Source organism: Mastomys coucha, unplaced genomic scaffold (genome assembly GCF_008632895.1).
Source record: "Mastomys coucha isolate ucsf_1 unplaced genomic scaffold, UCSF_Mcou_1 pScaffold15, whole genome shotgun sequence".
In the NCBI taxonomy this organism is placed as follows: Eukaryota; Metazoa; Chordata; class Mammalia; order Rodentia; family Muridae; genus Mastomys; species Mastomys coucha.
Genome location: NW_022196897.1, coordinates 132,648,522 through 132,660,712, shown reverse-complemented (window position 1 = coordinate 132,660,712; position 12,191 = coordinate 132,648,522). Strand labels below are relative to the sequence as shown.

Here is a 12,191-nt window from a genome sequence, read left to right as displayed (position 1 = left end):
GGCTTTGGCTTTGCTCCTAGATTCAAGCCCCACTCTCTTGGGACTGGGGGTGCTCAAGGGAGAGGGGAGGGAAGATAGAGGAGCGTTGGGTACTTAGAGAATGCACTTAAGTTTTCTCAGATTGGAGAAGTCGAGCCAGGGAAGCTGTAAAGATTGGAGGACAGAGAGAGAGAGAGAGAGAGAGAGAGAGAGAGAGAGAGAGAGAGAGAGAGAGAGAGAGAGAGAGAATTCAGGAGATGGAGAGGAGAAGAATGAAGAAAGGGAAAGGATTGAGATGAGAACATAGAGAGAGAACAGGAGGAGGAGGGGAAGAGAAAGAGGAAGAGAGAGGAAGGATATGGATGGGGAAAAGATAATAAGTCGAGGCTGTGGATGCAGGAGTTTCTCTCCCAGCTAGGAAAGTTAGGAGATTGCAGCCATCTAAAACCAAGTATCGGAAAGACCTAAAAGATTCCAGGGGCTCTGGAGGAAGCACGGCGGGACTGTTGAGACTGAGGCAGTGCCGGCCCCAACTCCAGGATGCTGCCAGTGCAGAGGTCAAATGAGTTGAGCCGCGCTCCCGGGCCGGCCAGCTCCTCTGAGCTGGGCTGTGGCTCTGCTGGAGGACAGCCCCTAGGAGGTCGAGGCCGGGATGGGCAGTCCGTGTAAGCTACCGAGTGCGTCCGTGGCCTTGCCTCCCGGGCTGGGGGGCTTCCTGTCGGTCCCTGCGGAGGAAGCACAGGAGCATCGGGTCACCTCCCAGAGGCTAGGCTGTGGAGCAGGACCCCAGCAAGTCACTCACTGAAGGACGACGCTCACCCTTCCGTTCAGGGAGCCACCGCAAGGCGGGCTAGTGGATCTCCTCAACAGGCCACTTCGCCAGGCATTCACTCCTGATGATGACCACAGAGGCAAGCCTTCCCCCCCTACCCCGGATGTCAGGGGTGGTGTGAAGGTCGTCAGCTCCTAAGGAGACCTTATGACTAACCTGGTGCTGACACTCGCAGAGCATGTCCTCCCGACCCCCCCACCCACCGATCCACTCCAGATCCCCGTGGGATAAGCAGGACTGAGGGGCAACTGGGGGTGTCTGGAGGTAGGCGGGGTGCGGAAAAAACGCGCCACCAAACATTCTTGGGGAACTCAGACTTGAGCCAGCGCTTTAGGTAACACTGCGGGCACAGCACATCCTGGGGCCTGTGGGCCTCTGGATTAAGTGGCAGTGGACTTGCCATATCAGACGGTGTTCTGCGCATTGCTCTTTTATTTGGGGTTTTGGGAAGGGGCCCAAGTTTTGCTACTGGAAGCCAGAAAGTGACGCCACGGTTGTGCAACCCTATTTTTCCTTGCCCTGGAACCCGGGCAGGCTGTGCAGCTTTTCCTTACACCAGGAGGCAAAAACAAATTATCTCTAAAAGAGTTTTCGGCTTTCTTTCCCTCCTCCGGCAAAAAGGCACTCTCTAACTCCTCAATTCCAATCCGATGAGAGGGAGCTCTGACTTGCCAGCCCCAGGCATAATGTGCTTTGACTGTCCTATTTCAAAGTAACAGTATACACACACACACACACACACACACACACACACACACACACGCACACGCACACGCACGCACACACCGGGTTAGTGACATATTTGAAGAGATAGATATACAGACGTTCAGACCAATGCCCTCCAGGTGATACCCCCTCTCAGCTCACTTTACTAAGCACAGTTATGACTGTACAACCAAATATCCAGACTTCTTTCCTTCAAAAGTGAGGACCTGTTTTTAAAACATCTGAGCGGGAGGCTTCTCAGGCAGGAATGACAAGTGGAGAAAAATAAACACCCAGGAGCCTGGAGATGGATTTCACCCCACTTTGGGGAGATTCTCCTGATTTCACCTATCTCAGTTCCTCTTCCCCCTTTGGGGTGGGGGTCTTCTATAGGACCCTAGGAATGGGGGTACCTTTACCCTGGGGAGTCACTTGGCATACTCTAATCTCTGAGAACGTGACTAGGGAGGACCCCTTAAAAAATATGGGAATTGCAAGAGCACAGCGTGGTATGACAGAGAACCAGGAGAGGCTGGGACTCCACCAAAGGAGAGGGAATAGCAAGGAGTTTCATAATTTGCAAAGGCTATCTAGTCATCCACGACAGAGTTCTCTTTTGGTTTCGTCCAAGCACCAACTCTGGATTAGCAATAATCAGGACAAAATTGCAAATTCTCTTTAACAAATATAAATAGCAAGTTTTCTTTGTGCGTGTTTTCTTACTGAAAACCCGAAAGTGACACTCATAAATGTGATTTGTTTTTAATTCCCCCACCCCTTTTTTATAAATCCCTCCTTGGGACCAGTTTTGGAACGTTAAGGTTTGCTGGTTTCTGAAACTTGTGAATGTCAGTTGCCTTGAGAAGACAGTGGGGTCCCTTGCCTTGGAGAGGAAAGTACTGTCACAAAGACGTTTGGGTGGACATGGATGTTCTTAAAATCCCACCCCCTCCTTGGAAAGAGAGTAAGACTTCCTTATTCTTCTCTCAGTTCCATAGAATTAAAGTTACCTTTCAGGAGAAGGGAAACATCAACTATCATTCCTACTTTCTTGCCTCCATAAGAGGGAACCCAGAATCACTACCTTTCACCAAGACAAAGGTAGTAAACTGTAAAGCACAAGGTGATAGTCAATGAGGCCCCAGGCTGAATAATCAGTAAGATGCCCATTTGCAGCTAACTGGAGGTACACTCTAGTGAATATTGTATCCTGGATATGCATTAGGTCACCAAAGTAATTTGATTTTTACTGGGTATATTTCGTATGAATACAAAATTTGTATTGTCTCTGCAAAGACAATTTTGTATTAAAAAGTTAACTAATTAATTTTACTATTATACAGTAAACAAAAACTAGTGACAGTAAACTCATGAAACAGTTTTCTTTGAACACATTAATTGTTTAAGAAATTGTTGAAGTAAATGGCACTGGATTATATAACTTTGCTTTGACTCTTCAAAGTCCAGTTAGAGAGCAATTCTTTTCTGCCCATGAGAAGAATGTAAATTCATACTGCAAGGGAATGTGTAACTTTTATGTTTCAAAAACAGGTACTTAATGAACAATTATTTTTACAATCATTGAGCACAAATGCTTGCAAACCAGCCTGAGAAATTGTTTATCGGGATGTGTGTGAATAATTCCTTTAACTGATTTTTTTTTTTTTAAGGAACTGTATGGATCAGGACATTAACTTACTAATTTAATAACCAACCAACATAGTTAACTTGGTTGTAGGTTTTAAAAACTGGGCACTTTATTGTAGGAACCAGATATGATGGCCACAGGGACATTCTGCCAGTGAAGTGTTCTGCATTTCTGCAAAGGGGGTGTCTGATAAAGAAAATCGATCAGGAATAAACCCCAGATACAGATACCTCCCAAGCTGATCACAGATCTTAAGTGTTGGTGAGTGTGTGATCACCTTTGGATCTTATCCTTGACACATCTCAGGTTTCTATGTGGGGCTGGACGTACCCTCAGGACCAAGTGGCCCTTCTGAAAACTGCTTCCTTTTGGAATGAATCAACGAACTTTTTAGTTTCCTATGTCTTTCTTCTCCTTGGGACCAACCCAGGAGAAATCACTTACATTCTTGACTATACCCTTTTAACTTACATAAAAGCCTGCTCAGTTAAGCACTTTATACGGTGTGGCAAAGCTCATTCAAAACTCCATACCAACAGTCCTGAGATTCTGTGTGAGGAAGAGGGTGAGAAGGAACTCACCCTGAGACCCTTCAGCTGTCTTTAAATGGAGGGCTATTGGGAGCTCATATTTTCAGCTTTCAGAATTCTTTCATTTTTTTTTCTCCAAACGAGCAAATAATGTTATCCTATTATTTAAACTAAATTAAAATAAAGTCTCTGACTCAGTCTAGACAAGTGAGTGCAATCTTAATAGGCTAGCATTGGACTATGGTATAAAGTGTTTAAGGGTTGGAGAGAAGGCTCAACAGTTAAGAGCACTGACTACTCTTGCAGAAGACAGGTTTTAATTACCAGCACCCACCTAGCAGCTCACAACTGTTTGCAACTCTAACATCTGACACCTTTACATAGACATGCAGATAAAACACCAATGCACATAAAATAAAAATAGATAATTTTAAAGTATTTTAATATTTCAAGAACTATTTTCTTCCTATGGATGGTACCTAGTCTTCCCTTCCAAATCCCAGATTTGGTTACTTGGCCTCACCAAAACTTCTTGGAAATAGCTCTTTTTGTCTAAGGGACCACTATCATCTGTCTGGCCATAGGTACAACCCCACCACGATCCCTTCCACCATCTGTGAGACAGATAAGGTCAGGACTCTTTCCTAACCCCAGAATACCCTCCTGATTCATTCTGTCCTTTAGTTTGTGTGCACGGTCCCCCTTCTCTGCTGGAACCCAGACTCCCTTGTTGGAGCAGTGAAGTTTAAGTTTTCTGGTCATCAAAACCAAACCGAAATATAAGCAGGTTCATAACTGACAGATTCAAGATCAGGTGAATTGTTTCTCAGTTCAGTGAAAAACAAGAACTTCACAGACAGTGTGATTTAACCCCATGTGTTAGATCTCTTGGTTGGCTTTTTAGGAAGCAGATTTAGAAGGGCAAGGGGGACGAGGCTCCAAAGTCATAGCGCTCTGGGAAGGAAAGAACCTGAATGCTTTCGATTTCCCCACCGACTGAGCTGAAGAAAAAGAATCTAAGAAGAGACCAGGACCAAGGTCTAAAAAGAACCAGGAACCAGTGGGGAGCCTAGATGTGGAAGTCAGGAGTGCCACTGATAGGTCCAACCCCACCTGTACGACTGAAGTGCAGGACTCTCATCCACTACAGAAAGCTACGTTTTACAGGCTACCCAAATGTGGGCCGCCGGGGCTGTTTTGCAGTTAACACATTTTTGCAGTCTACATAAATGTGGGCGTTTTAGACCATTCTTGGCATGAAGAACATAAACCCAGAGCGGGAACAACAATTTGACCAAGGATGCAAGAACTTCAACGAAACCTAAAGCTTGATTACCCGCCTGACCCTCTTCCTTCTCATTAGATTAAAGGGGGCAGTTTAAAGTGAGTCTCTCACTCTCCTTGGTGCCCTTTCTTAAGGGCACCTGCTAGAGATGAATCTGCCCCAACCGCCTCGCGCCTCCCTTCCCTACTTTTCCCCCCATCCCTCACTCATTTCCCCCCTCCTTCCTTTCTTCTTCCCACTCCTCCCAAGCTCCTCTCCCCACTTTCTAACCCTTCCAATAACCTGACGCCTCCCAGATGGTGCCCCTCACCTTCTCGGCTGGGGTGTTTGAAGGTCATTGCCGCCGCAAGCTCCCCGCCGTGCACCGCCACACCAGCTCCGTGGGGCGCCAGCGGGGGTGCCTGGGCTGGTGGCCAGGGCGGGCCAGGAGTTAGGTAGCCCGCTGCAGGAGCGCTGTACACTCCGTGCTGGTTGGAAGCAGGGTAGGCGCAGGCAGGCAGGAAGCCGCCCACTGCGGAGAGGCTGGAAGCCGACTGCAGAGAGAGACAGAGTCAGAAAACCCTCTGGCTTCTCCAGCACAGGCCACGTTGACACGAACTCTGTTGTCCTGTCACTTGTCACTTGTTCTAGGACTCGCTAGCAACCTGATTTATAAACCTTACTTACAAACCTCAAAGGTTTGGAGAAAAGGGGGTTCCCAGCCCTTTTTTAATGGAAAGGCCAGCCATTCTTCTCTCGAAAGCCAAGCAGAGGACAGCAATAGGCCGCTGGAAGACACTCTCTGCCCAGACTTCTCAAAGCCTGGTTGGGAGCCGCTGCTGCTCTTCCTCCCCGCACCCTAACCCTTTCTATGCCCACCCCTGCCAAGGTCACCTACTGCTGCTCTGCATTCTGGTTACCTGAGTATATTTAATGTCTGCCTCCAAGGCAGGTTTCTCGAGTCCATTCACTGCTGACGAGGTGGGGAAGGCGGCACGGTTCACACCCGCCCAGTCTTCCATCTTGGGGGAGTAGGCAGCGCCTTCGCTCCCGGCCAGGGCCCCTGCAGGAACGCAGATGAAGTGGATATCTATGCACTCGTGAAGACCTCCAGCCCAGACGTTTGTACACGAGCCAACGACTCAACTTGAATCTGCGAGCACTGTCGGACATCCCCTCCCACCCCAAGAGGCTGCCACAAACTCCAAAGGCCTTTCTTTGGAGGTAGGGGAGATGGCAGGGCCCGGCATTTCGGAGCAAGAAGAAGAGGGGCCTCCCCTTCATTTCCTCCAACCCCAGCCCGTTTCCTACGAAAAAGCATAAGTACCAGCGAAGCTCAACCGGAGGTAGTTTCTCCACTGCTCGGAAGCAGCAACCAGAAAGGCAACTTCACGAAAATTTTGTAAACTGGATGTCTTTTATTAGTAGCCAGAAGGCTAGGAGACCATTTTGGCCCGGGTCTGCCTCTAGGGACATTCTTGGTCTCCCAAAAGAGGCAACAACTCCAAGATGTCTCAAGGACAGAGCTGCTCCCAGACCAGGTGTGTGGCCCCTGCTGAGGAAAACCTTAGAAGGTGGGTGCAGACCTGGTAGCCACTTCCCAACCACCTGCCTTCTGCTGCTGCTCTCTGGATAGTTTTGGTTGGTGCTATTTTGGAATAGAGCCACCCAAATTGAAAAAAAAAAAAAGTGTGCAGGGCCTCAGAGATGGGGCTAAGCAATCCACTTTCCTTAGCATGTCTCTCCGAGGCTGCTTACTGTGTCCTGGGTCTGCTCAGGTCTGCTCCTAGCCAGGAGCGAAAGCGCTGTAAGAAAGGAGCGGGAGCCGATGCTTCTAGAAAACACCCATGTATGTATCATCCTACGCAGGGCACCAAAGTTGCCTGAAACTTCCAGTCTTTCCCGTGCAGTAGAAATTACCAACATTCGACTGAACTTTAATGGCAATCAGAGCACAAGTCCTAGCGACTGTCCCAAAAGAGAATGGGACATCATTATTTCTATTCTAATGGCAGGACATGAATGGCCTCTGAACCCAACAGAGGTCTAGGCCATACTTTTAAAAAAGAAAGAAAGAAAGAAAGGAAGGAAGAAAGAAAGAAAGAAAGGAAGGAAGGAAGGAAGGAAGAAGGGAAGAAAGGAAGAAAGAAAGAAGGAAGGAAAGAAAGAAAAACAAAACAAACTAACAAAACACTGACCACAGGGGTTCTTTCTCTTTGACTTAAAAGAGCTCCCTGGCCTGCGTAAGCTCTCGAAGGAACCTGAAAGCTAAAGAAGAGGCTGAGCAAAATGGTCCAAGCGGTTTGTTTGGCTTAGATTTGGCGATAGGCATTTGCATTCTTTTTGCAAGAATGAAAAAGTGCAATTTCAGGCCTCCGATTTTGTGGTCTGCGCCTGCTCTTCTATTTGGGAAATATTTTCCATATTTGTCATAAAAAGTTCAAGATGTCCGAAGACTCCCACAGAAGGTTCTGGACCCCCAGCCTGTGTGACCAGTCCTGAACTTAGTTTTGAGCCAAAATCGGTTCTAGAAGAAGAGGGGCATGCAACACACTCACTCATCCTCCCGCCCCAAATTCTGCCTTTTGGAGAGAATTACTGAAGACATCACGACTGTCAAGACATCACACGACTAACCTGTTTGCTCCATAAACGTCCGGATGCCCAGGATGTTGCTGACTGAATGTGCGGAGGGCCATGAACGCGGGATACTGACGTGGCCCGCTGAGCCAGGGACCCCGGGATGACTGCCCATCTTAGTGCCCGTGGGTGACACTGGGCTGGGGTAGGGGTACTGGTAGATATGATTGTAGGGCAGCGCAGGCTGCGGCGGCGGCTGCTTACTTGCTTCGTATGGCCCTGGCTGCGCCAGGCTGCCAATCTTATTTCGCAGGATGCGACTGATGGAGCTCACAGAAGGCACGTTGTACTTGTCACAGACGCCGTCAGCCAGGAGTCGGTCACGGATCTCCCAGGCAAAGATGCCAGGATCGCCCTGTTTGTAGTCCCGGATGTGCTTCACTACATTGGGGGTGGTTACTCGAGGTTTGCTGCCCCCAATGGCCCCGGGCAGGATGGAGCCTGTCTCGTTGTAGCGCGCCAGGATTTTGCTCACGCAGCCATGAGAGACCCGCAGTTGCCTACTGATGTCACAGGGTCGGATACCCAGCTGTGCTAGCTCCACGATGCGTAGGCGGATGGCGTTGGGCAGGGGACGGCCGTTGACGAACACGCCACCAAGCTGATTCACTTCGCCGTACGTCTGCTCTGCAGACGCGCCGGATCGGAGTGAGCAGGCGAGGGAGAAAACACCGGCGGGTTACTCATGTACTGAACCCTAGCGCGACTCTGAGATAACCCGCAGGTCCACCCCAGCCTCAGACAGCTCAGATCTGAGGACAGCCAGGAGCAGGCTGGCACAAGTCGGGGTCAGGGACAGACACTGTGCCCTTCAGCCCTTGGTGCCCTTTCGCGACATTGGTCACAACCTCACCTCCTCTCTGAACTTAAGGGACTGACCCTTCGATGGCTGGGAACAGCAGAGGACATGGCTCCTGAGGACGCAGAGCCGTTCTGCCCAGGGAAAGTGGATCAGGGGGAAGGAAGGGAGGCAGAAGTCTAAACCCAGCTCCGCACCCTCCCGCACCCGGCCTGAGGCTCGCCCCTTACCCATCGCGCGCGGGCCGGCCAGCTGCCTGGCGCCGGAGCGGCGGGGGCTGGGCCCGGCGCAGTCCGGGAGAGCTCGGGCGCCGCCACCGCCGGAGAGGCATAGAGGGAGGGCGCGCGCGAGCCGAGGGCCGCGGCGGCTGGAGACGCGCAGTGAGCCGCTGCCCAGCGCGCCGCCCGCCCCAGGGCCCGCTGCCGCAGCCGCCGCCGCCGCCCGCTCCCAGGACACTCTCCAGGCCCGCGACCCCAGGCCCAAGGTGAACTTCATCCGATTGGGAGAAATTCGTCTGACCGGGAAGCTGTGGGGTGCGAGAATCAATTTGACGTGTCCTCCACGTCAATCTCTACAGTCACGCTGGAGACTCACGAATTGGCAGCTCATTGGTTCCCGTCACCGCGCCCCAGCGTCCCCCTCCCCGCCCAGAAACTCTACCCCTCCTCCTAGTTCTTGGCTTCCCCCTCCGCCTTTCTCCACCCCCTCCGGAACCCTTTCCCCCCCACCCCTACCCTCCCCCACCACTCTCCCCCTCCACATACACACCATACTAAACCTGAGTCAGATCCTGGGATCACCCAATCTTGGTTACTTTTTGTGGCCTTCCTAACCTACTCCAGGAACGGTAGGGGAGTTGTCTTAAGCTGATTGTAGTTATAATTTTGCAATCACCTCTACCGCCATTACTGATAACCCTTTGGAAGGTACAAGTTGATCCTGGTAAGATAGTTTAGCATGTGGCTATCTCAACCACCTGCTGCCCTGAGGAGAAGAGACAGGTCAGGTGGATACAGCACCCAGGGACCCATCAAGATGGAAAAAAAAAAAAAAAAAAAGAGGCATCCCGGCTTGGTTGGGGCATCCCGGAAGGGTGGCCCACAGTGGCTTATGGGAGCTGACTCTCCCAGATCCCATTTCTCATCGTTGCCCATTCTATTCTCATAACAAGAGTGCCTTTGGAGTAACATGAGGTGATTTCAGTGACCCGAAAGGAGCACATTCCAGGTTCTGCCTCTAATGACAAAGCCCACCCACCAGAACTCATTCCTCTCCAGTAAGTGACACAAGGAACAGGCAGGAAAGATGGACTTGCTGCTTCCTGCCCCCAACAATGGGACACTCTTCAAAAAAAACCCTAATGGCTGCTGAGCTCCTGTTCTAGATCCGGATGGTCTCTTTCAGACATGCCAGGAGACCCTGCCCGCAGTCCACCCCACTCCTCAGCAGTCTGGCCTAACCTTTCCCCAGCACCAGCTGTCTTCCAGCGGGTCTCTATTAAATGACCCTTCAGCTCTGGCCTTAAAACTCAACTCTTCTAATCCATATCAATGCACAGTGCTGGGCCTCCAAGCCGCCTTGCTTGATAAAGACAGAAATACCAAAGGAAGCGATGAGAGGGTCTTGGAGTTTGGCACCTGGTGCCAGCAGAGCAAGACCTGGGAGTTTCCAGTAGACACCAAGAGCTTTGGGCTAGTCATAAAGTGGCAGGAAAGATGGTCTGATGGAACCCCAGGAAACAGTCACAATCCTTGGACCTTCCAAGAAGTCCAAATCCTCCTCAGAAACACACATCCCTCCATCCCTGGCTCTTCAGAGCAGCGGGAGACTGCTCACTGTACAAGTGCAGCGATGCTGTTCGAGGCTCCTGCAGGTTGACCCTGTTAGCATAGCTTCAGGAGCCTCGCTGGAAGCCCTGACCCCCTTGTCTCCTTTTTCTGTGGGAGGGGCACTTTGACGGACTGCATTCAACCCATGCAAATGTGTGTCAGAAGGACCTTGGCCATAAATCCTTGGCTCCGGGGAAACTGTACAACACTCAGTAGGCTGGGATTGGTGTGTGGGGGAACTGCGGAAAGAGAACAACCAGATTCGAAAGAAGAGGCGTCTCTGTCTGGCAGCCCATAAACACAGGGATTCCTCAAGCTCTAAGGGTTTCAGAGAGGTTGCTGGGATATGGAAGAGGTCGAAGGGATCAGTGCACCCTTGAAGGCGCCCCAACCCCCATTGAGAACAGTAAACACACTTGGAATACCAGGCCCATCCGAACAGAGCGGTCTTCCAGTAAAGACCTGAAGAACGATTTAGACTTAAGGTGGGCACGCTAGGTGCGGGAGCTTTCAGTTTGGGGAGGGGGTGGGGACGTGTGGAGAGCTCAACAAGCAGAAAAATGAATGCAAGGAGGTGGGGGCAGTTCCTCGAGGCTTCGGGGAGTCAGGACACCTCTCTTTCAATTCTTTCCAGATCTTTTGGGATTTGAGAGCCTTTAATCTAGAGATTCATCTCCAGGATTTCTAGTCAGGTAAGGAGTACCAAGAAATGTGTAATCCTTCACCGCCTGACTCTGCTAAGTGTGAAAAACAGCTTCTATGCCTTAACCCAGAAATGCATCAAAGTAGCTAAAGGCTTCAGACCTGGGGATGGGGGTGGGGGTTCAGTAGGCAAGCTCAAAGAGCAGCTAAAGCGAGCCACGCGAGAGCTGTTTCAACCAAGCTAGCCTTTGCTCAGTCCGCGCCCGCTATGCGGGCAAGATGCTAAACCCAGACAGCATCGAACTCCCTAGAGGAAGGCCACCCCCGCCCCGGTGGTCCAGGAGAAGTGAAGGTAGGGGAGCGACTTAGGAGGTTTGCACTTGTGGTGGCAGGCTCTCTGGAATAGCTGAACCTGCCAGACTTCCCCTCACCAGGTTCCCTCCTCAACAGCCAACTGCGCGCCGGCCCGACCACGCAGTGGTCAGCGCTTCTAGGCTTCGGGAAAACCTTACAGTTTGTCGCCCCCTGTCGGGTCCGGTCCCGGCTTGGCTGCGCAGGTTCCCGCGCAGCTGGCTGGATGAGGTGGCTCCAAGGTTGGAGTGCAGGAGACAAAGTGTCTCTTCAACTTTCCGGGTTGCGACTTGATCATTTCCACCGCTCAGGAGCAGCTAATGGTCCTTGAGGCTCGCACAAAGGTAAGAAAGCTCGTATACTCCACGTCTGGACTTGATAAAATAGTAGCTGAGCCCGGCGTGCAACGAAGTGAGCAGTGGTTTCTCAGAACGTGGAAGTTCCCGGGCTGGAGAACTCCACTCAGCGAAAGCCTGGTCCACCCGGTGCTGAAAGCTCACAGGGGCAGAGGACCAAGGTGAGGGTCCCTAAGGGTCCCTGGCTCAGGTATCCCAAGGCAGAGAAAGTAGGCGAGGCATGTTTCATAGCCATTGGAAGTTAAAGAGGAGGTCAAAAGAGAAGCGAGTCTTTCTGGGGACTGGAGGCTGGGAGCGGAGAAAGTCGCTAGGAACTATTCTGCCCATTTGTCACCAGAGCCCTGGATGGAGGACCCTAATGTTCGGGCTGAGTGAATCAATCTCCCGCTTCACTTCTCAGCACCATCTTTATTTTTGATGGGATTGTGCGGGGAAAGTTATTTGGGTGCAAACGAAGCGTGTAACCGGTTGATTGTTCCCCGGGACTCACACATTTCAAGGTCTCCAGGAGTAAACTAAACAAGCAGACGCAAGCTCCAGTCTGGACCCGCAGGTGCGCGATTTGATTCTGCTGGGAAGCAACCCAGAGTAGAAGCAAACTCGCTGCTTGAAGAAG

At 51.0% G+C, this 12,191-nt stretch overlaps 1 protein-coding gene across 1 annotated transcript; it reads right to left on the bottom strand.

The window, feature by feature from the left end:
* Positions 1-373: 373 nt before the first annotated feature.
* Positions 374-11,984, bottom strand: Pax1 (paired box 1). Its single transcript, XM_031372153.1, has 6 exons — positions 11,381-11,984; positions 8,628-8,923; positions 7,596-8,225; positions 5,879-6,021; positions 5,290-5,512; positions 374-694 (listed from the first exon to the last, which is right to left on the bottom strand). Exons 1-6 carry the CDS (start codon positions 11,515-11,517, stop codon positions 444-446), a joined length of 1,680 nt encoding a protein of 559 aa, XP_031228013.1. The 5' UTR covers positions 11,518-11,984; the 3' UTR covers positions 374-443.
* Positions 11,985-12,191: the final 207 nt, after the last annotated feature.